The following is a 21,300-nucleotide window of genomic DNA, read 5'->3' on the forward strand; positions in this document are numbered from 1 at the left end:
CATGTGGTAATCCAGCAGATGTCCCAGCACCATTTGTTCTTTTCCAAGATTGTTCTGGCTATGCTGGGTCCCTTGAGTTTCCTTAGTATCATTTTGTCAGTTTCTACAAAGTCTGTTAGAAACTTTTCCTCATACTTGAAAAATGTATCAATTCCCAGAGCAGGCGCTCCAGAGCCAGTGTTCTCAGCAACATGGGACCTTTGGTAAGTATTGTGTTGTGATTCACGTATTTTAAAATTTTACCCTTATACATTATAAAATATTTTAAACATACAAAAAATAAATAATAAAACAAACGACAGTGGGTTCCTTACCCAGTTTAAATTAAAAAATAAGATCGAAAGAAAGCAAGCTAGCTCCCCATGCTACCGCTGACTTGCCCCACACCTCGTGTTCTTCACAGCTGAACTGGAGAAAGTCACGAGGACTACACGGAGTCTCTGTATTCTCTCAGCTCCTCAGTACATGCAAGTGAAAACGGAGCGAATGAAAACCAAAGAAGCAGAATTTCTGAGGAGGCCTCCGAGCAAGCACGCCGACGCCGGGTAGTGCAGGAGGAGGCCTGGCTGTCACCCTGCAAATGGCAGAGGGCAGGAGCACAGCCCTGGACCTGTCAAAACTGGCCACACCCAGGCCTTTCTAGCAGGTCTCAGCAGTTGTTCAGAAAATGCTAGTCTTTTCATGCGGTTTGCCGTTTTCACTATATACACTTGTGCTTTTCTCCTCCAATAGCTGTCCCTGATTAAACAGAGATAGCAGAAGACGTATTCGGTTTCAGTCAAAAGGCCAACCCTGGGCTTGCGAGGTCCGTAAAAAGGGCTGAAGGTAGGAGAGAGTCTCCTTCATCAGATGTGCACGGCCTCTTCCCGCTCTCCCCAGGCTGTGCTCTTGCCCTCTTATTCCAGCGGCTGCTTGTGCCCCTCAGCCCTCCTCTAATTAGCCTCCAGGTCACTTCCCAGTTCTGATGCTCTCGGCCTCCTGGTCTCTGGGTTTCACCTTGGCCCCCACCATGGGGACTCAGCGTTTACCGCTGTAAACCAGAGACATGCACTACTTCTGCATAATACTAAACAACGTGCAAAACAGTTGATGTGGGCTTCCCTGGTGGCGCAGTGGTTGAGAATCTGCCTGCCAATGCAGGGGACACGGGTTCGAGCCCTGGTCTGGGAAGATCCCACATGCCGTGGAGCAACTAGGCCCGTGAGCCACAACTACTGAGCCTGCGCGTCTGGAGCTTGTGTTCCGCAGCAAGAGAGGCCGCAATAGTAAGAGGCCCGTGCACCGTGATGAAGAGTGGCCCCCGCTTGCCACAACTGGAGAAAGCCCTCGCATAGAAACGAAGACCCAACACAGCTAAAAATAACTAAATAAATAAAAAATAAAAATAAAGGAATTCCTTTAAAAAAAAAAAACAGTTGATGTGTATTTAACATATAAGCTTAATTTAAAAACAACCAAGCGATAAGCACATGTTCAGCAATGCACCCAGCTGTAATAAGCCTCTATGCACTGCCGCTGCAGGTGCCGACGCAGAGGTCCTGGGATCCCTGGCTGTGATCTCATCCAGCAGATGCCAAACCTTCCTGAATCTGCAGAGTACTTAGAGCTGCTATTATTATACCACCCACCACCCCCAGGGAAAGTGGTTTCTGCCTAGGCAGAGAGCAGTCCCACCTGCAGGAATTCAGATGTTAAGAATTAAAGTGGGTGTTTGGGTGTCTTTTGCTTTGCTAGATGGGGGGAAGTAACACAAGTAGCAAAGAGGGTAGGCTCTGACCCCAGACCCCCAGGGTGTGTGACCTCCTGGGCAAGTTACCTGGCATCTGTGTGCCTGAGCCTCCTCGTCTGCAACCTGGGGAGAGCAGCAATGTACCTGCTTCACGGGCCTTGCAAGGGGACATCACATCACTTTAGAGGGAGCAATGGGGCCTGGCCGTTAGACCCAGGGCCAGCCCCTGACAGAATGGGAAGAGCTTTAACTCTGGGTGCTAACACCACACTGGAAGCATGCACCAACCAGGCAATTTGGATCTGGTGGTCTTTTAGACAAGAGTGCTCAAGGTCTTCCTTGCCCGGGCTGTATACCAGGCAGCCTGAGGTGCCCATGGGTAACCGGTTTCCTTCAGGGTGGACACCTCTGGACCCACCTGCTTGCCAGGATTCCAAGAGAAGGTTAGCTCCTTCTCCATGACCTCCTCTGCCTCCCGGCCCCTCCTGGAGTCTAAAAACAGAGAAATCACTCTTCCATATCCTTTTCTTTGCTCTGGGTCTCACCTTTTACATTCTTTCACAGTCATTCTAATGGGGTCTCAGGTGGGAGGGGCAGGTAACAAGTGTGCCCAGCTGCCACCTGACTGGAGAGTCCCTCTGGAGCCCCACCCTGGAGGAAAGGTCTCGCCGCACGACGGGGCCCAAGGCTCCATGTGGGGCTTGAGCAGGACTAATAAGCTGCATCGGACAGCAGTGTCCAAGTAGAAAGTCTGTCTCTAAAAATGACACAGGAAACTTCCCAGACCTCTCTATAAATACCTCTCTTCCAAATAGTCAGGGCCTCCTCTTGAAGTTAGGGATTTAGAACCAGCCTGACCAAAGGAAATGCAACTGAAATTGCTAAGGTGTGGTGTGGGCTGCAGTAAGGAGAGACGAGGACAGTGACAGGGGCTGTTGTGCTGCCAGTCGCCCCCTCGGAATGGAAGGCTTATTCTTCAGCTGCTGGGAGGGTCTCTGTGGTGGCCAGTCTCCAAGATGGCAGCCAACAACCGCTGGCCTCCCTGGATGCACAGGCCGCAGCGCACAGAGAAGGTGGAGGCGACTCCCTCCCCAGACTCCACACTGGCCTTAGGACTTGCTGTGACCCAGCGATGTTCTAGGACTTCAGGGGACTGACAGCTTCCACGTCCCCTGCCTTGAAAGCCAGCCGCTGTGCCGTAACGAAGCCCGGGCTATGCTGCTGGAGACACCAGGTGGCTGCCAGCTGAATGTGGCTGCGCCGAGGTCACCAGTGAGACCAGAAGAATGGCCAGCCAGGCAGTTCCAATCACCCTAGTCCTGACCCACAGAATCAGGACAGGTACCAACTCATTGCTCTAGGCCACTACATTTTGGGGTAGTTCCTTATAAAGCAATAGACAACAAATAATACTGGACCAACAAGTTGTGTATTTCGAAAGTTTAAATAATTCAATAAGCCCTCACCAAGGTTCTTATCTCCCAAATATCTGCAAATTATGTATCTAATAAGAGACTTGTATCCAAAATTTATAACAAGTTCTTACAATCTAGCAATAAAAAGACCAACAACTCAATTTTAAAATGGGCAAAGGATCTGAATAAACATTTCTCCAAAGAAAATATACAAATGACCAATAAACACAGTAAGTCATCTGGGAATGCAAATTAAAACCACAATTAGATACCACTTCACACTCATTATGATGGCTATAATAAAAAAAAAAACAGTAACAAGTATTGATGAGGAATGGAGAAACTGGAACCTCATACACTCCTAGTGGGAATGTAAAATGGTGCAGCTGCTTTGAAAACAGTCTGGCAATTCCTCAAAAGGTTAAATACAGAGTTAGCATCTGATTCAGCAGTTCCTTTCCTAGGTATACAGGAAAGAGAAATGGAAACATATGTCCCCAGGAAAGTTTGCACACAAATGTTCATAGCAGCATTATTATAATAGCCAAAAAGTGGAAACACTCCAAATGTCCATAAACTGGTGATGGATAAATAAAATATGGTACATCCATACAATGGAATATTATTTGGCAATAAAAAGGAATAAAGTACATGCTACAACATGGTTCATGGGTGAACATTAAAAATATTATGCTAAATGAAAGAAGCCAGTCACAGAAACATATATTTTATGACTGCATTTATATGAAAAGTACAAAATAAGCAAATCTATAGCAACAGAAAGCAGATAAGTGGTTGCTTAGGACTGAGGGTTGAGGGAAAATGGGGAGTGCTGGCTAACGGGTATAGAGATTCTTTAGAAAATGCTCTAGGGAGTACCCTGGGGGCCTAAGTGCTTAGGATTCCGTGCTTTCACTGTCATGGCCCACGTTCAATCCCTGGTCGGGGAACTGAGATCCCATAAGCTGCAAGGTGTGGCAAAAAAAAAAAAAAAAAAAGAAAAGAAAAAAGAAAATGCTCTAAAATGGATTGTGGTGATGGTTGCACAACTCTGTGAAGATCCTAAAAGACCACTGAACTGTACACTTTAAATGGGTGAATTGTACAGTGTATGAATTAGAGCTCGATAAAGTTGTTATAAAAAAAGAATATAACGCTTACCATTTTCTATGTCCACAGCACGAGCCCGCCCACCTCAGTGCACAGGCTTCTGCTGCTCGTCCTCCACCTACTTGTGCTAACAAACACATGCTGGTGTGCTCTGACCTCCAAGCCCAGGCTGTACACACGGTTTCTGTTTTGGAAGCTGTGCTCTCCGGCCAGTCATCTCTACCTTTCCATTTCAGAAAATGTTTACCTCATCTAAACACTCAGACCAGGCTAAGTTTCCCCAACGGACCTCTGTACATCTTGACAGTTGGTTTACCTAAACCCGGATCCAACCATAAATAGTATCTGCTTTTGATTCTTTTTTTTCCCCTTCTATTTTTAAAAAAAATTTATCTATTTATGTATTTTTTTTGGCTGCGCTGGGTTTTCGTTGCTGCGTGCGGGCTTTCTCTAGTTGCGGTGAGTGGGGGCTACTCTTCGTTGCAATGCGTGCGCTTCTCATTGTGGTGGCTTATCTTGTTGCAGAGCACAGGCTCTAGGTGCACGGGCTTCAGCAGTTGCAGCACACAGGCTAAGTTGCGGTGCTCAGGCTCTAGAGCGCAAGCTCAGTAGCTGTGGCGCACAGGCTTAGTTGCTCCACGGCATGTGGGATCTTCCCGGACCAGGGCTCGAACCCGTGTCTCCTGCATTTGCAGGCAGATTCTTAACCACTGCGTCACCAGGGAAGTCCGTTTTTGATTCTTGACACACAGTAGGTCTTAGAGCTCCAGCACCACGCTCGGGCACCAGGTGCTCGGCAGAACTGGTGCAGCAGACACAGCCCGCCCTGCAAGAGCCAGGTAACCCAGACAAGCCGCTTGCTTCTTTGTGCCTGTTCTGTTTCACTTCTACAAGCAGCTCTACCCCAAGGCAAGCGCACAGATGACAGGAGGTGGTCACGTGAAGCCCGTGGCGATGCCCAGTTCACGCAAGAGCTCACACAGGAAACGCACCCCAACCACTCCACCTGTGACGTTCCTAAGCCTCGTCCTCACCAAGGCCTCACCCTCCACAAGCATCACCTGCATCATTTAACAAAAGGGGACAGGCCCACCCGTCAGGGCCCTGACCCCCAGGAGGGCTGAGCCTGAGGACAGAGCAGTTCTTACTCAGAGCACTGTCCACAGGGACCACCGGGGCCCGAGGGAGCGCCCTACAGGATTCACGGGAGCTGACCATGAATGGGGGTGCCAACAGCAAGGTCTGGGGTCGGAGGCTGTGCCTGCATCCTGGATGCCCACCCAATCCCCTCCCACACCTGTACCACAGACACAGGATCTTCCCACAGAGTGCCACCCAACAGTGAGCAGCCACCCCATCCCCATGGCCTGGCACCCTGCCCTCCAGCAGCGTCCCCACAGGGGGCCACCCCCCAGGGCCTTACCCGGGTCTTGGCCTTCAGAAACACGTGGCTCTCCATGTCCTTGCTGGATTTACTGTGGGCCACGCCAGCCTTCCTCATGGCATCCTCTCTGGAACACAAAGGAGGAGAGATGTTGACACAGGCTCCCTGGCCAGCAGGCCCACACAGCAGCTGCCCGGGGCCCACGGGTGTGGCCTGGCCCACCAGCCTGGTTGAGGCCCAGGAGAAGCACAAAGGGAGGGGCTCTCAGCACAGCGATGAAAGGCAGCTGAGTAAAGGAGAAGGCGGGCAGCGCCACGAGAAGGAAGGAACAGGAAAGGCGGTCACCATGAAACAAAGCAGCCACCCAGCTTGAGCGGGCAGAGGGGCCAGGCCCAGAGGCCGCTCACAACCAGCACATTAAACAACAGGGCGGCCAGCCGGCCTCCATTTCCTGCCCTCTGCGTGACCTGAGCCCCCACCCAACTCTGGCGTCAAGAGCAGTGGGACCCTTACTCTGGAAGCCTCCTCTGGTGGAACAGAGGGGCCATGCCAGTCACCTCTCAGTCCCTCCCAAGGCAAAGGTCCCTGTGTTGGACACGCAGGTCTTCTCAGTGGGACCAAGGAGATGAGCCCGACCTCAACAACTTCCAGTTGGGGGCAGGAGACAGACCACACAAATGCCAACACATGCATGGCAAGAGACGGAATGTGAGCCCAGGTTTTCATCACATGATGCTCTGCTGCACACGGCTAAGCCCGAGCTCCTCTGGGTGGTAGAACACATTCCCCCCCCCCCAACCCCCGGACGAAGGTAAGGATAGGTGAGCATTTGTTAGAAAGGAAGGAGCCCGTCAGGCTCGGGTCCCCCCAGGCCTGGACCCTCTGCTCACAGCTCGCCTTCTTCTCCGCAGGATGGGTCTCCCGGCCTGTCTTCCCAGCGCTGGGCTCACTGATAAAGATGCCCCTCCCCCCAGGGAATCCAACAAGTCTAGTCCAGCTGGTGCTGGAAGGCTTTCTGATGGCTCCAAACACACACACACCCCGGGTACTGAAAGAGCATGCACATGGGCTGCAGGACCACATTTGTGATCCCGAGAGAAACCCCAGACAAGAGGCTAAATGCTAAGAGATGGACAAATCTGTACTAACGTATAAAGAAAGATAAAATGCTGCTGAGCCACCACACTGCCAGATTCCGCACGTGAGGCCAGAGCCCCCACCTCCCGCCTGCTTCCCTGAGCCTGCACCAGGGCCAGGAGGCAGCAACGGGTTCCCGCTGGAGAAGCATCCAGAGTGGAGCAGACGCTCGCACGAGGGGACGTGTGACCAGGATCAAAGAGAGGCAAAAGGAAGGATGCAGGAGAACAAGGCGAGACACTGACAGGGCAGGGGGACCCGGCACGCAGGGGCTGAGGCCAGCGGGGCAGGCGCCCCACGCGCGGACGTGGGTTCTGAGTCCTAGAGCATCTCCGACAAGTGACTGAGCAGACCTGTCTTCAAGGAGGGGTATCCCCAGCGCCCCCATCCCTCCTACAACAGCCGTGTGAGGCTAACCCTGCCACAGAGGCTTGCCCGAAGCTGAGGGCCACAGAGCCGTGGACCACTGGGGCAACCCTGAGGACAGCAGTGGACACGTGAGGGGGCCGTGACGGCTGGCGGCTGGTTGGGAGGAGGCCCCAGGAGCCAGGTGAAGCGCAGAGAGGCCAAGAGGGCGCAGAGGGCCCTGCGCCACGAGCAGCAGACCTGGGGGCTTGGCCAGGCGCCTAGCTGGTGACAAGTGGTCCTCCGAGCTGCTGGCAACAACTCTGAAGGGCGCAGGCTTGCAGGCCCCCCGCAGACACTGCATCTTGCCCGCAGCAGAGACCCTGGCACGTCCGCAAAGACAAGACAGACCTGGGCTTCGTGGTGGAGGGACCTCTCCAGGCCCGAAGACACCGGATCTGCTGGAGCAGGAGCCCTGGCCTGTCGTGGTCAGGGCAACGCCACAGACGATGGGGACGCACGGGCACCGGCTGTTAGTGACTCAGAGCCCGAAGAGCATCGACTACACAGGAGGCCAGAAACAGGTGTCTGTGGACAAGCAAGAATGGAACACAAGCAGCAGGCAGCAGGGCCTGGGTAACCACCCAGCTCTGCCTGGTGGTCTCAGCGTGCTTGTGCTCATCGTGCTCAGGGAAGGGGTCTCACGGCAGGGGCGGGGGGAAGGCTCTGCCAGGAGCACCAGCCACATCCCCACTGCGCCCCCAGCGCCGCCCGAACAGGAGAACCGACAGGCATCCTGAACACTGTTCTCAGTTCTGCAAACCATACTGTTAAAAATGTTCTTGCTCTTGGGACTTCCCTGGCAGTCCAGTGGTTAAGATTCTGTGCTTCCACTGCAGGGGGCACAGGTTTGATCCCCCGTCAGGGAACTAAGATCCCACATACCGTGCAGCACGGCCAAAAATTAAAAAAAACAAAAAACAAAAAACGTTCTTGCTCCTGTTTCCAGTCTGCAGATGATACTCCATGAAATAGAAGATGAGACAAAAAAGGAAGCAGGCAGTTCTGCTGTTCTAATCCTCCACTTTCCCCCAAGGAAAGGGCCTGTCCTGTCATTTTCGGCCACCTCAGCATTTTGTCAGAGGCGCCGTCCACCATCCAGGCTCTGACCACGACGTACTGCATCTCACGCGCCTGGCATAGGTGCCGGCTCCCTCGGCTCCCTCCTTCGCACTCAGGACCCAGGGCTCCTGGGCCTCCGCCCCCAGATAACAGGCCCCTGCTGGCGACTGTCAATAAACGCAGTCAAACTAGCACAACCGGGGTAGAGGGACAGCCTCAGAGCCCCGGAGGGAGGAACGTGAGCACGTGGTCTGCCCCACAGGCGAGACCCCGGCCACAGGTCCAGTACCTTGGCGGCCGTCAGGGAGGCATCAGTACCATGAGAGACAGAAGGGCTGTCTGCAGGCCACGGCCTGGGCGGACCAGCCCTGACAAGATGACTGGGGGCTGAGAGCATGCAGCCCCCACTGAGACCCAGGCTCCACAAGGCACCTGGGGGTGGGAGAGGGTTGGGGGGGCTGCCCCTGCTCCACAGCCACCCGTCTGCCAGGCAGAGCTCCACTGGTCTCTGGTCCAGACCTGACCCACCACCCAGGCCCCGTGAGTCCCGCACCTGGAGCCCAGACCCCACCTGCAGTGACACACAAAGAAAACACCCAGCAGCCTGAGCTCTGTGCCCCCCAATGGTCCAGACGGGATGCCCGGGAGCCTCCTCTTCGCTTCCCGATTCTGAACGCCATTCCCTGCAGTTCAATCCTCACCGCATGTCACACTGCACCTGTGGCCATCCCTGTGGTGGCCTCTGTCTCCAGGCCCCACTCCCATCCCTACCCCCTCTGCCAGCTCCCCAAGTCTCTGTCCAAGTCCGTGTCCCACCTGCCTCAAGGGCCTCCCTCTTCAGCAGCAAGGGAGGCAGCCCGTCCAGCGAGGAGCCCCCTCCCCTCCCTCACCCACTCTGCTCGTTCTCCCAGGGCAGCTCTCTCCCTAGCCCTGCCCGCTGGGCCCTCCGACCTTGTACTTACACAGCACCCCTAATCTCTGCCTCACGGAAACCCTGTGGTCACTCTGACCACACCCATGGCACCTCCTGTGGAAATCGCTGGCTTCCTGTCTGTCCCACGAACACCTGGAGGACAGACCGTGGCATCCACCTCTGCGTGCTGCAGGAGGTCATCCATGTCAATTTTTTGTAACATGAGGGGTGGCGACACCATGTACTTTGACAGACACGACATGCAGAACCCAGAACTGCTGTGGCAGGCTCGGGGGACACCAAGCCTGGCACAGGCACGTCCCAGTGGTAGAGGCCAGGGGGCTTGGGGAAAGGCCTGTGCTGGGCAGACGGACCTGGCAGAAAGCAGAGAAGGGAAGGCCTGGGCTCCGATCACTTGTACAGAACACACAGACCGGGGATCAAGTTCCACCCTGGCCACTGGCCAGCTCTGGGTCCTGGAGGCACTCCACCCCCAGGCACATCCTCTCTATAAAGGATGCTCAGAAGGTCCAGCCTCAGCACACCTGCTCCTCCTCACCTCCACCCTGTCTCCAAAGTGGGAAACTCAATCTGTCGACTGGAGTCCAGTCCTCATCCCCGACATTGGAATCTGCAGAGGAAAGGCAAACACCCAGCCCACTGTGTGTCTCTGGGCAGGTGCGCCTGTATGTAAGCTCAACGTGCGCTCAGGCTCCCATCTGCCCTCGCTGCCCACCACCCCCCCCCCCCCCCTGATCCCCCAGGGAGGCGCCACCTTGAGGTGCCTGTGTGTCTTCTCCTACAGAAGGAGGACGGTGACAGTGCCACCTCACGGGGTCGTCCTGAGGATTACAGCAGTAACATCATCAGGCACACTGGCACGGGAAGCACCAGGGTGTTAAGGAAATCAGTCAGAGAACAGTCTCGCCTGACTCTCCCACCCATGTTCCCTTCTCTCCTGACCCCACCCTCCTCAATGCTGCCTCCCCGGGTCCAACGGAGGCTGAGTTCCCAGGATCCCAAGCTTCTTGGCTCTGGACCGGTGTCTAAACTCCTGGCCTCAGGTGGACGGGATGCCCTCCACCCACCCAAAGACTTTCATTCTGCCCAGAGGAATCTTCCCCTGATTTGAGAACCATGACACCCATCAACCAACTGGCCTCTCATGGATGGAAGTTTCTGTCAGCCCTGCCCCACCCTCGAGGAGAAGCTTCCTGGTGAAGTACCGCCTGTGTGTGCAGTCTGTTCACCAAACTGGGACAGGAGGCTGCAGCTGGTGTGTGCAACCCTTTACCCAGTGTAAGATCCCAAACCACAAAAGTACCGGAAGACAACAAGAGGGCAGTTACATACCCAACATCAGGAGGAGGAAGGCTTTCCTAAGCACATCACCCAAAGTAAACGCCAAAAAGCGGAAAAGATTTTACCAAATGGAAAACAGATTCCTCCCACATTTTTATCAGCCACCAACCAGAGAGATAAGAAAAAGGTATCTGAACCTCAGCAGCTCAAGCCCTGCCCTGACGTCTGAGGAGGGGTGCTGAGGGCAGCCCCCATCCCACTCTCAGCCAAGGCCTGTGTGTCTGGGGATGAGCTCCCCACACTTGTGGCACAGCCCCAGATGATGTTTGTTTGGTAAAGCACAGCTCAGGTCAGCACAAGAGAGAACTGTCCCACCCTCCCTAAATGCCAGTTGGGCCCATGAATCCCACAGATGTGGCCAGCCCAAAGCTTCTGTGCCTGCCCAGTGCCAAGGAATTCTGGGAGCCTGCCTCCAGACGAGACAGGAGGTGAAGACAGACCAGAGGAAAACAAATCACCACACTGGCCCTGAGAGGGAAACACAACTTTGACAAATTCTCACTACATCTATGGGTTTCATATTTTCAAGTGAGAAAGGACCTATATGTCCTTTGGTTTGTCTCCCAAAATATTATACTCTCTGAGGCACCAAATTTTTTAAAACTCGGGAATTTGTTTGGAGAGGAGGATGATAAAGGATCAGTCAGAATAAAAAAATACAGGTTGCAGGACTTCCCTGGTGGCGCAGTGGTTAAGAATCCGCCTGCCAATGCAGGGGACATGGGTTCGGGCCCTGGTCCAGGAAGGTCCCACATGCCACGGAGCAACGAAGCCCATGCACCACAACTACTGAGCCTGCGCTCTAGAGCCTGCGAGCCACAACTACTGAGCCCACATGCCACAACTACTGAAGCCCGCGCGCCTAGAGCCCATACTCCGCAACAAGAGAAGCCACCGCAATGAGAAGCCCACGCACTACAACGAAGAGTAGTCCCCACTCGCCACAACTAGAGAAAGCCCGCGCGCAGCAACCAAGACTTAACACAGCCAAAAACAAATAAATTAATTAAAAAAAAAATACAGGTTCCAATGTAAGGTCTGGCTCTCTGAAAAGAGGAAATCCATCTGCAGAAGAACAGAACCACATGATGGGTGAGGTACTAGCTTAAGTCATAATCCAAATACGTTCCTTGCAATAATTTCATTTTAAAAATAAAATTAAACGAGATATGAACCTCCAGGTTGGAAAGGGGGACTGAACCTGTGGGTCTAATTTCCAGTTGCCTTCACAGTGCTCCGTATGAGAGTGAGCAGCCAACCAAGGGCTCCCAGACACCTAACATGGCAGATAAAGACCCTGCGAGAAACTCAGCAGGAAGAAGAAAACAGAAACTATCTTAGTATCCAAGTAGATAAGACAAAGCATCCATTTAACAAGAACAAGATGCTATAAAACCAGAAAAGTCAGATTACAGAAAAAAAAAAGTTCTTACAAATAAAAGCCTATTAGATGTTAGCAGCAAAGGGTCAGAGATAAAATTGAAGAAATCTCCCACACAGCAGAGCTAGAAGACAAAGAGATGGAAAACAGGAGATAAAAGAGATGGAAAACAGGAGATATAAGATAAAATAAAAAGAGGGTCAGAGATTGGTTCATGATGGCGGAGTAGAAGGACTTGTGCTCACTCCCTCTTGCGAGAGCACCAGAATCACAACTAACTGCTGAACGATCATCGACAGGAAGACACTGCAACTCACCAAAAAAGATACCACACAACCAAAGACAAAGGAGAAGCCACAGTGAGATGGCAGTAGGGGCGCAATCACAATAAAATCAAATCCCATAACTGCTGGGTGGGTAACTCACAAACTGGAGAACACTTATATCACAGAAGCCCACCCACTGGAGTGAAGGTTCCAAGCCCCAGGTCAGGCTTCCCAACCTAGGGGTCCAGCAACAGGAGGAGGAATTCCTAGAGAATCAGACTTTGAAGGCTAGCGGGATTTGATTGCAGGACTTCAACAGGACTGGGGGAAACAGAAACTCCACTCTTGGAGGGCACACACAAAGTAGTGTGCGCATCAGGACCCAGGGGAAGGAGCAGTGACCCCATAGGAGACTGAACCAGACCTACCTGCTAGTGTTGGAGGGTCTCCTGCAGAGGCAGGGGGTGGCTGTGGCTCACCATGAGGACAAGGACACTGGCAGCAGAAGTTCTGGGAAGTGCTCCTTGGCGTGAGGCCTCCCAGAGACCGCCATTGGTCCCACCAGAGAGCCGAGTAGGCTCCAGTGTTGGGTCGCCTCAGGCCAAACAACCAACAGGGAGGGAAACCAGCCCCACCCATCAGCAGACAAGCGGATTAAAGTTTTACTGAGCTCTGCCCACCAGAGTAACACCCAACTCTACCCACCACCAGTCCCTCCCATCAGGAAACTTGCACAAGCCTCTTAGATAGCCTCATCCACCACAGGGCAGACAGCAGAAGCAAGAACTACAATCCTGCAGCCTATGGAACAAAAACCACATTCACAGAAAGATAGACAAGATGAAAAGGCAGAGGACTATGTACCAGATGAAGGAACAAGATAAAACCCCAGAAAAACAACTAAATGAAGTGGAGATAGGCAAGCTTCCAGAAAAAGAATTCAGAATAATGATAGTGAAGATGATCCAGGACCTCGGAAAAAGAATGGAGGCAAAGATCAAGAAGATACAAGAAATGTTTAACAAAGACCTAGAAGAATTAAAGAACACCTAGAAGAATTAAAGAACAAACAAACAGAGATGAACAATACAATAACTGAAATGAAAAATACACTAGAAGGAATCAATAGCAGAATAACTGAGGCAGAAGAACAGACAAGTGACCTGGAATTCACTGCCACGGAACAGAATAAAGAAAAAAGAATGAAAAGAAATGAAGACAGCTTAAGAGACCTCTGGGACAATATTAAACACAACAACATTCACAATACAGGGGGTCCCAGAAGGAGAAGAGAGAGAGAAAGGACCCGAGAAAATATCTGAAGAGATTATAGTTGAAAACTTCCCTAACATGGGAAAGGAAATAGCCACCCAAGTCCAGGAAGCGCAGAGAGTCCCAGGCAGGATAAATCCAAGGAAAAACATGCCAAGACACATAGTAATCAAATTGGCAAAAATTAAAGACAAAGAAAAATTATTGAAAGCAACAAGGGAAAAACGACAAATAACATACAAGGGAACTCCCATAAGGTTAACAGCTGATTTCTCAGCAGAAACTCTACAAGCCAGAAGGGAGTGGCACGATATATTTAAAGTGATGAAAAGGAAGAAACTACAACCGAGATTACTCTACCTGGCAAGGATCTCATTCAGATTTGACGGAGAAATCAAAAGCTTTACAGACAAGCAAAAGCTAAGAGAATTCAGCACCACCAAACCAGCTCTACAACAAATGCTAAAGTAACTTCTCTAATTGGGAAACACAAGAGAAGAAAAGGACCTACAGAAACAAACCCATAACAATTAAGAAAATGGTAATAGGAACATATATCAATAATTACTTTAAACGTGAATGGATTAAATGCTCCAATCAAAAAACACAGGTTCGCTGAATGGATACAAAAACAACACCCAGGGCTTCCCTGGTGGCCCAGTGGTTGAGAATCTGCCTGCCAATGCAGGGGACACGGGTTCGAGCCCTGGTCTGGGAAGATCCCACATGCCGCGGAGCAACTGGACCCGTGAGCCACAACTACTGAGTCTGCGCGTCTGGAGCCTGTGCTCCGCAACAAGAGAGGCCGCGATAGTGAGAGGCCCGTGCACCGCAATGAAGAGTGGCCCCCGCTCGCCGCAACTAGAGAAAGCCCTCGCACAGAAACGAAGACCCAACACAGCTAAAAATAAATAAATAAATTAATTAATTAATTAATAAAAAAAAAAAAAAACAAGACCCATCTATATGCTGTCTACAAGAGAACCACTTCAGACTTAGGGACACATACAGACTGAAAGTGAGGGGATGGAAAAAGATATTCCATGCAAATGGAAATCAAAAGAAAGCTGGAGTAGCAATACTCAATATCAGATAAAATAGACTTTAAAATAAAGAATGTTACAAGAGACAAGGAAGGACACTACATAATGATCAAGGGATCAATCCATATTATAAATATATATGCACCCAACACAGGAACACTTCAATACATAAGGCAACTGCTAACAGCTATAAAAGAGGAAATCGACAGTAACACAATAATAGTGGGGGACTTTAACACCTCACTTACACCAATGGACAGATCATCCAAAATGAAAATAAATAAGGAAACAGAAGCTTTAAATGACACAATAGACCAGATAGATTTAATTGATATTTATAGGACGTTCCACCCAAAAACAGCAGATTACACTTTCTTCTCAAGTGCACATGGAACATTCTCCAGGATAGATCACATCTTGGGTCACAAATCAAGCCTCGGTAAATTTAAGAAAATTGAAATCATATCAAGCATCTTTTCCAACCACAACGTTATGAGATTAGAAATCAATTACAGGGAAGAAAATGTAAAAAACACAAACACATGAAGGTTAAACAACACGTTACTAAATAACCAAGAGATCACTGAAGAAATCAAAGAGGAAATCAAAAAATACCTAGAGACAAATGACAATGAAAACACGATGATCCAAAACCTATGGGATGCAGCAAAAGCAGTTCTAAGAGGGAAGTTTACAGCAATACAAGCCTACTGCAAGAAACAAGAAAAATCTCAAATAAACAATCTAACCTTACACCTAAAGGAACTAGAGAAAGAAGAACAAACAAAACCCAAAGTTAGTAGAAGGAAAGAAATCATAAAGATCAGAGCAGAAATAAATGAAATAGAAACAAAGAAAACAATAGCAGAGATCAATAAAACTAAAAGCTGGTTCTTTGAGAAGATAAACAAAATTGATAAACCATTAGCTAGACTCATCAAGAAAAAGAGGGAGGGGCTTCACTGTTGGCGCAGTGGTTAGGAATCCGCCTGCCAGTGCAGGGGGCACGGGTTCGTGCCCCGGTCCGGGAAGATCCCACATGCCGCAGAGCGGCTAGGCCCCTGAGCCACAACTACTGAGCCTGCGCGTCTGGAGCCTGTGCTCCACAACGGGAGAGGCTGCGACAGTGAGAGGCCCACGCACTGCGATGAAGAGTGGCCCCCACTCGCCGCAACTGGAGAAAGCCCTTGCACAGAAACGAAGACCCAACACTGCCAAAAATAAATAAATAAATAAATTTATTTTTTAAAGAAGCTCCTAGAAGAAAACTTAGGGGAAAAAAAAAATCAAAAAAAAAAGAAAAAGAAAAAGAGGGAGAGGACTCAAATCAATAAAATTAGAAATGAAAAAGGAGGAGTTACAACGGACACTGCAGAAATACAAAGCATCCTAAGAGACTACAAGCAACTCTATGCCAATAAAATGGACAACCTGGAAGAAATGGACAAATTCTTAGAAAGGTATAACCTTCCAAGACTGAACCAGGAAGAAATAGAAAATATGAGCAGACCAATCACAAGTAATGAAATTGAAACTGTGATTAAAAATCTTCCAACAAACAAAAGTCCAGGACCAGATGGCTTCACAGGTGAATTCTATCAAACATTTAGAGAAGAGCTAACACCCATCTTTCTCAAACTCTTCCAAAAAACTGCAGAGGAAGGAACACTCCCAAACTCATTCTATGAGGCCACCATCACCCTGATACCAAAACCAGACAAAGATACTACAAATAAAGAAAATTACCAACCAATATCACCGATGACTACAGATGCAAAAATCCTCAACAAAATACTAGCAAACAGAATCCAACAACACACTAAAAGGATCATACACCATGATCAAGTGGGATTTCTCCCAGGGATGCAAGGATTCTTCAATATATACAAATCAATCAATGTGATACACCATATTAACAAATTGAAGAAGAAAAACCACATGATCATCTCAATAGATCAGAAAAGCTTTTGACAAAATTCAACACTGATTTATGACAAAAACTCTCCAGAAAGTGGGCACAGAGGCAACCTACCTCAACATAATAAAGGCCATATATGACAAACCCACAGCAAACATCATTCTCAATGGTGAAAAACTGAAAGCATTTCCTCTAAGATCAGGAACAAGAAAAGGACGTCCACTCTCACCACTATTATTCAACATAGTTTTGGAAGTCCTAGCCACAGCAATCAGAGAAGAAAAAGAAATAAAAGGAATACAAATTGGAAAAGAAGAAGTAAAACTGTCACTCTTTGCAGATGACATGATACTATACATAGAGAATCCTAAAGATGCCAGCAGAAAACTACTAGAGCTAATCAATGAATCTGGTAAAGTTGCAGGATACAAAATCAATGCACAGAAATCTCTTGCATTCCTATACACTAATGATGAAAAATCTGAAGCAGAAATTAAGGAAACACTCCCATTTACCACTGCAACAAAAAGAATAAAATACCTAGGAATAAACCTACCTAAGGAGACAAAAGACCTGTATGCAGGAAACTATAAGACACTGATGGAAGAAATTAAAGATGATACAAACAGATGGAGAGATATACCATGTTCTTGGATTGGAAGAATCAACATTGTGAAAATGACAATACTACCCAAAGCAATCTACAGATTCAATGCAATCCCTATCAAATTACCAATGGCATTTTTTACAGAACTAGAATAAAAAAATCTTAAAATTCGTATGGAGACACAAAAGACCCCGAATAGCCAAAGCAGTCTTGAGGGAAAAAAATGGAGCTGGAAGAATCAGACTCGCTGACTTCAGACTATATTACAAAGCTACAGTAATCAAGACAATATGGTACTGGCACAAAAACAGAAACATAGATCAATGGACAAGATAGAAAGCCCAGAGATTAACCCACGCACCTATGGTCAAGTATCTATGACAAAGGAGGCAAGGATATACAATGGAGAAAAGACAGTCTCTTCAATAAGTGGTGCTGGGAAAACTGGACAGCTACATGTAAAAGAATGAAATTAGAACACTCCCTAACACCATACACAAAAATAAACTCAAAATGGGTTCGAGACCTTAATGTAAGACCGGACACTATAAAACTCTTAGAGGAAAACATAGGAAGAACACCCTTTGACATAAATCACAGCAAGACCTTTTCTGATCCACCTCCTAGGGTAACGGAAATAAAAACAAAAATAAACAAATGGGCTCTTTGGGCAGTGAACTCGTGGATGGCGAAGATGGTGGCTTTGGGATCCGCCTGGCGGTCGCTGTGCAACCTTCCAAGAGGAAGGCAACGGCCTGCGCCATCTTTGCACAGCTGCAGGCGTACAGGACCCTGATTCTCAAAGGAGGGTCCGCAGCACCTCGAGGGGGATTAAGACGTTCACTGACCTGTGTGTTATTTTTGAATAAAGCTTGAGAGCTTTGGAAGCCCAGCCAGGGCAGCGGCCCTTCACAGAGATTCAGGGATAGCCTGGTGGCTGAAGGCCTAAAGTTTGGAATTCTCCTCTTGGAGAAGTGCTGTTGGGATGGCTGGGATGCCCAGGTAATGGTTCCTGCCACTTCATCAACAAGCTGTGACAAGAAGTGGAGAGTGACAAGAAGTGGAGAGTAGCGTGCCTTCTGCCTGGGTACTGCGAATTTTGCTGACACAAAGGATGTTCTCTACCTGGTGTTGGACAGATCCTCGGAACTTCACATCTTCCCTGCATTAACCCGCGTGAGCAGCTGTCAACCTCCTGGGGTGGAGGGAGGAGACTGCCTAGAAATTGGGACCAAAATCAATAGGTGGCCTTTACTTGGTCTTACCCAAAGGATTCCAATAAAATATTTTAAAGCAAATAAAAAATAGATTGGTCTCAGTGAAAACAAGATGGTACAGAAGATTTAGGGACATGAAAGGTTAACCACCAGTGAATGAGCATCACAGTTGACACCTAGCTGCACCTCTTTGCAGCGACATACAAAAAGTAGATTTGCCACATATTGACGCCAATGTTAAGGATTTCTAGATTGATTGTAATAGTATTCTAATATTTGAGGTTCTTATGACACCATTAACACAGACATCCAATTTGCCTTTTGATCAATTGGTAAAAACATAGGTTGTCCAGATATAGTTTAAAAGAATATACTGGTGGTTGCCAGGGGCAGGGAATGAGGAAATGAAGAGTTACTGTTTAATGGGTATAGAGTTTCCGTTTTAGAAGATGAAAAGAGTTCACGGGGATGGATGGTGGTGATGGTTGCTCAATGTGATGAATGTTTATTACCACTGAACTGTATGCTTAATAGTGGTAAAGATGGGGAGGGGGATAAATTGGAAGATTAGGATTGACACATACATGCTACTACATATAAAAAAGGTAACTAATAAGGAGCTATTGTATAGCACAGGGAACTCTACTCAATACTCTGTAATGGCCTATATGGGAAAAGAATTTAAGAAAAAATAGTGGATATATGTATAGCTGATTCACTCTGCTGTATACCTGAAACTAACACGACATTGTAAATCAACGATACCCCAATAAAAAAAATTTTTTAAATGGTAAAAAAAATAAATAAATAAAATAAAATAAACAAATGGGACCTACTGAAACTTAAAAGCTTTTGCACAGCAAAGGAAAACATACACAAGGCGAAAAGACAACCCTCAGAATGGGAGAAAATATTTGCAAATGAATCAACGGACAACGGATTAATCTCTAAAATATATAAACAGCTCATGCAGCTCAATATTAAAAAAACAAACAACCCAATCAAAAAATGGGCAGAAGACCTAAATAGACATTTCTCCAAAGAAGACATACAGATGGCCAAGAAGCACATGAAAAGCTGCTCAACATCACTAATTATTAGAGAAATGCAAATCAAAACTACAGTGAGGTATCACCTCACACCAGTTAGAATGGGCATCATCAGAAAATCTACAAACAACAAATGCTGGAGAGGGTGTGGAGAGAAAAGGGACCTCTTGCACTGTTGGTGGAATGTAAATTGATACAGCCACTATGGAGAAACAATATGGAGGTTCCTTAAAAACTAAAAATAGAATTACCATATGACCCAGCAATCCCATTACTGGGCATATACCCAGAGAAAAACCATTAATTCAAAAAGACACATGCACCCCAATGTTCATTGCAGCACTATTTACAATAGCCAGGTCATGGAGCCACCTAAATGCCCATCGACAGACGAATGGATAAAGAAGATGTGGTACTTTATATACAATGGAATATTAGCCATAAAAGCAACGAAACTGGGTCATTTGTAGAGACGTGGATGGATCTAGAGACTGTCATACAGAGTGAAGTCAGTCAGAAAGAGAAAACAAATATCGTATATTAATGCATATATGTGGAACCTGGAAAAATGGTACAGATGAAGCGGTTTACAGGGCCAGAAATAGAGACACAGATGTAGAGAACAAACGTATGGATACCAAGGGGGGAAAGGGCGGGGGTGGTGGTGGTGGGTGGTGTGATGAATTGGGAGATGGGATTGACATATATACGCTAATACGTATAAAATGGATAACTAATAAGAACCTGCTGTATAAAAAAACAAATAAAATATAATTCAACAACAAAAAAAGAGGGTCTAAGGGCCAGCTTTAAAGACATGGGGGGAGAGTGCATACAGGGCATGGAGGAAACAGGACTCCCTGGGAAATGACTGAAGGGATTTCCCCTGAAGCACCGCCGTGAGTTTTGGGAGTAAGGCAAGACGCCCTAAAGCTCACCGAGAGGAGAAGCACCAGGCCAGCCCCGGAGACAAGAAAGCAGCAGGAGAGGCTTCTCAATCCTTGAGAAAGCACCTCTGCCCTAGAAGTCCACATGCATCCATACTGACATGGCCTCCCTGGAGCCCCTTTCCTGGAAGCTCGTAGAACAAGGCAGTGAACCAAAAAGAAGAAAACCCAGGATACAGGAAGCAAGAACCCCAACACTGGAGCCCTGCAGGAGACAAGCCCCTGAGAGGGCCTCACCCTCGAGGCCTCCAGAAGGGAGGTGCGGAAGGACAGACAGCCCAGCAGCACCAAGCTTGTGATAACTGCACCGAGAGGTGGCTGAAGACAGGGGAAGACTCAGCCGCAGGCACACAGAACTCTAGGCACATTTCTAAGAAGGCACATTTTTTCCCTGGGAGTGAAAACCATCACAGTCTGCCACTGTGTTCGGCTGTGAACGTCTGTCCGTGTGGCCCTAAACATTAGCGTTCATTACCCATTTACCCAGAAGCTGAAACACTGGTGGACAAGGGAGAGGCAGAGATAACAGCTGTGTTCCCAGAGAAAGTCAACAGATAATCATAAACTCATCACCGTGATGACCCGTGCACGTGACTTAGAACCACGGACACCGGCCAGAAAAGAAAGCCCCGAGTCAAGGGGAGGACACGGTGAGTCAGGACCGCCGCAGTCTCTTGTAAGTCGTATCAGTCCTTGACTTTTAAAATTTATGCACAAATATTAGTTCGATAAAAATCAAATGACAGGGACTTCCCTGGTGGCGCAGTAGTTAAGAATCCGCCTGCCAATGCAGGGGACACGGGTTCGAGCCCTGGTCTGGGAAGATCCCACATGCCGCAGAGCAACTAAGCCTGCGAGCCACAACTACTGAAACCTGCGCGCCTAAAGCCCATGCTCCGCAATGAGAGAAGCCAACGCAATGAGAAGCCCACGCACCTCAAAGAAAAGTAACCCCCACTCGCCACAACTAGAGAAAGCCCGCGTACAGCAACGAAGACCCAACACAGCCAAAAAAAAAATTAATTAAAATAAATAAATTTTTTAAAAAATCAAATAACAAAATGCACCTAAAGAGTGTGCCAC

General features: G+C 48.5%; 1 protein-coding gene across 1 annotated transcript in view; it reads right to left on the minus strand.

The window, feature by feature from the left end:
• Nucleotides 1-21,300, minus strand: part of MED15 (mediator complex subunit 15) — a 63,671-nt gene that overhangs the window by 30,338 nt on the left and 12,033 nt on the right. The window contains 1 exon segment of the mRNA XM_036874825.1: nucleotides 5,678-5,765. Coding sequence (XP_036730720.1) covers nucleotides 5,678-5,765 — 88 coding nt within the window.

Source organism: Balaenoptera musculus, chromosome 14, assembly GCF_009873245.2.
Source record: "Balaenoptera musculus isolate JJ_BM4_2016_0621 chromosome 14, mBalMus1.pri.v3, whole genome shotgun sequence".
Classification (NCBI taxonomy): domain Eukaryota; kingdom Metazoa; phylum Chordata; class Mammalia; order Artiodactyla; family Balaenopteridae; genus Balaenoptera; species Balaenoptera musculus.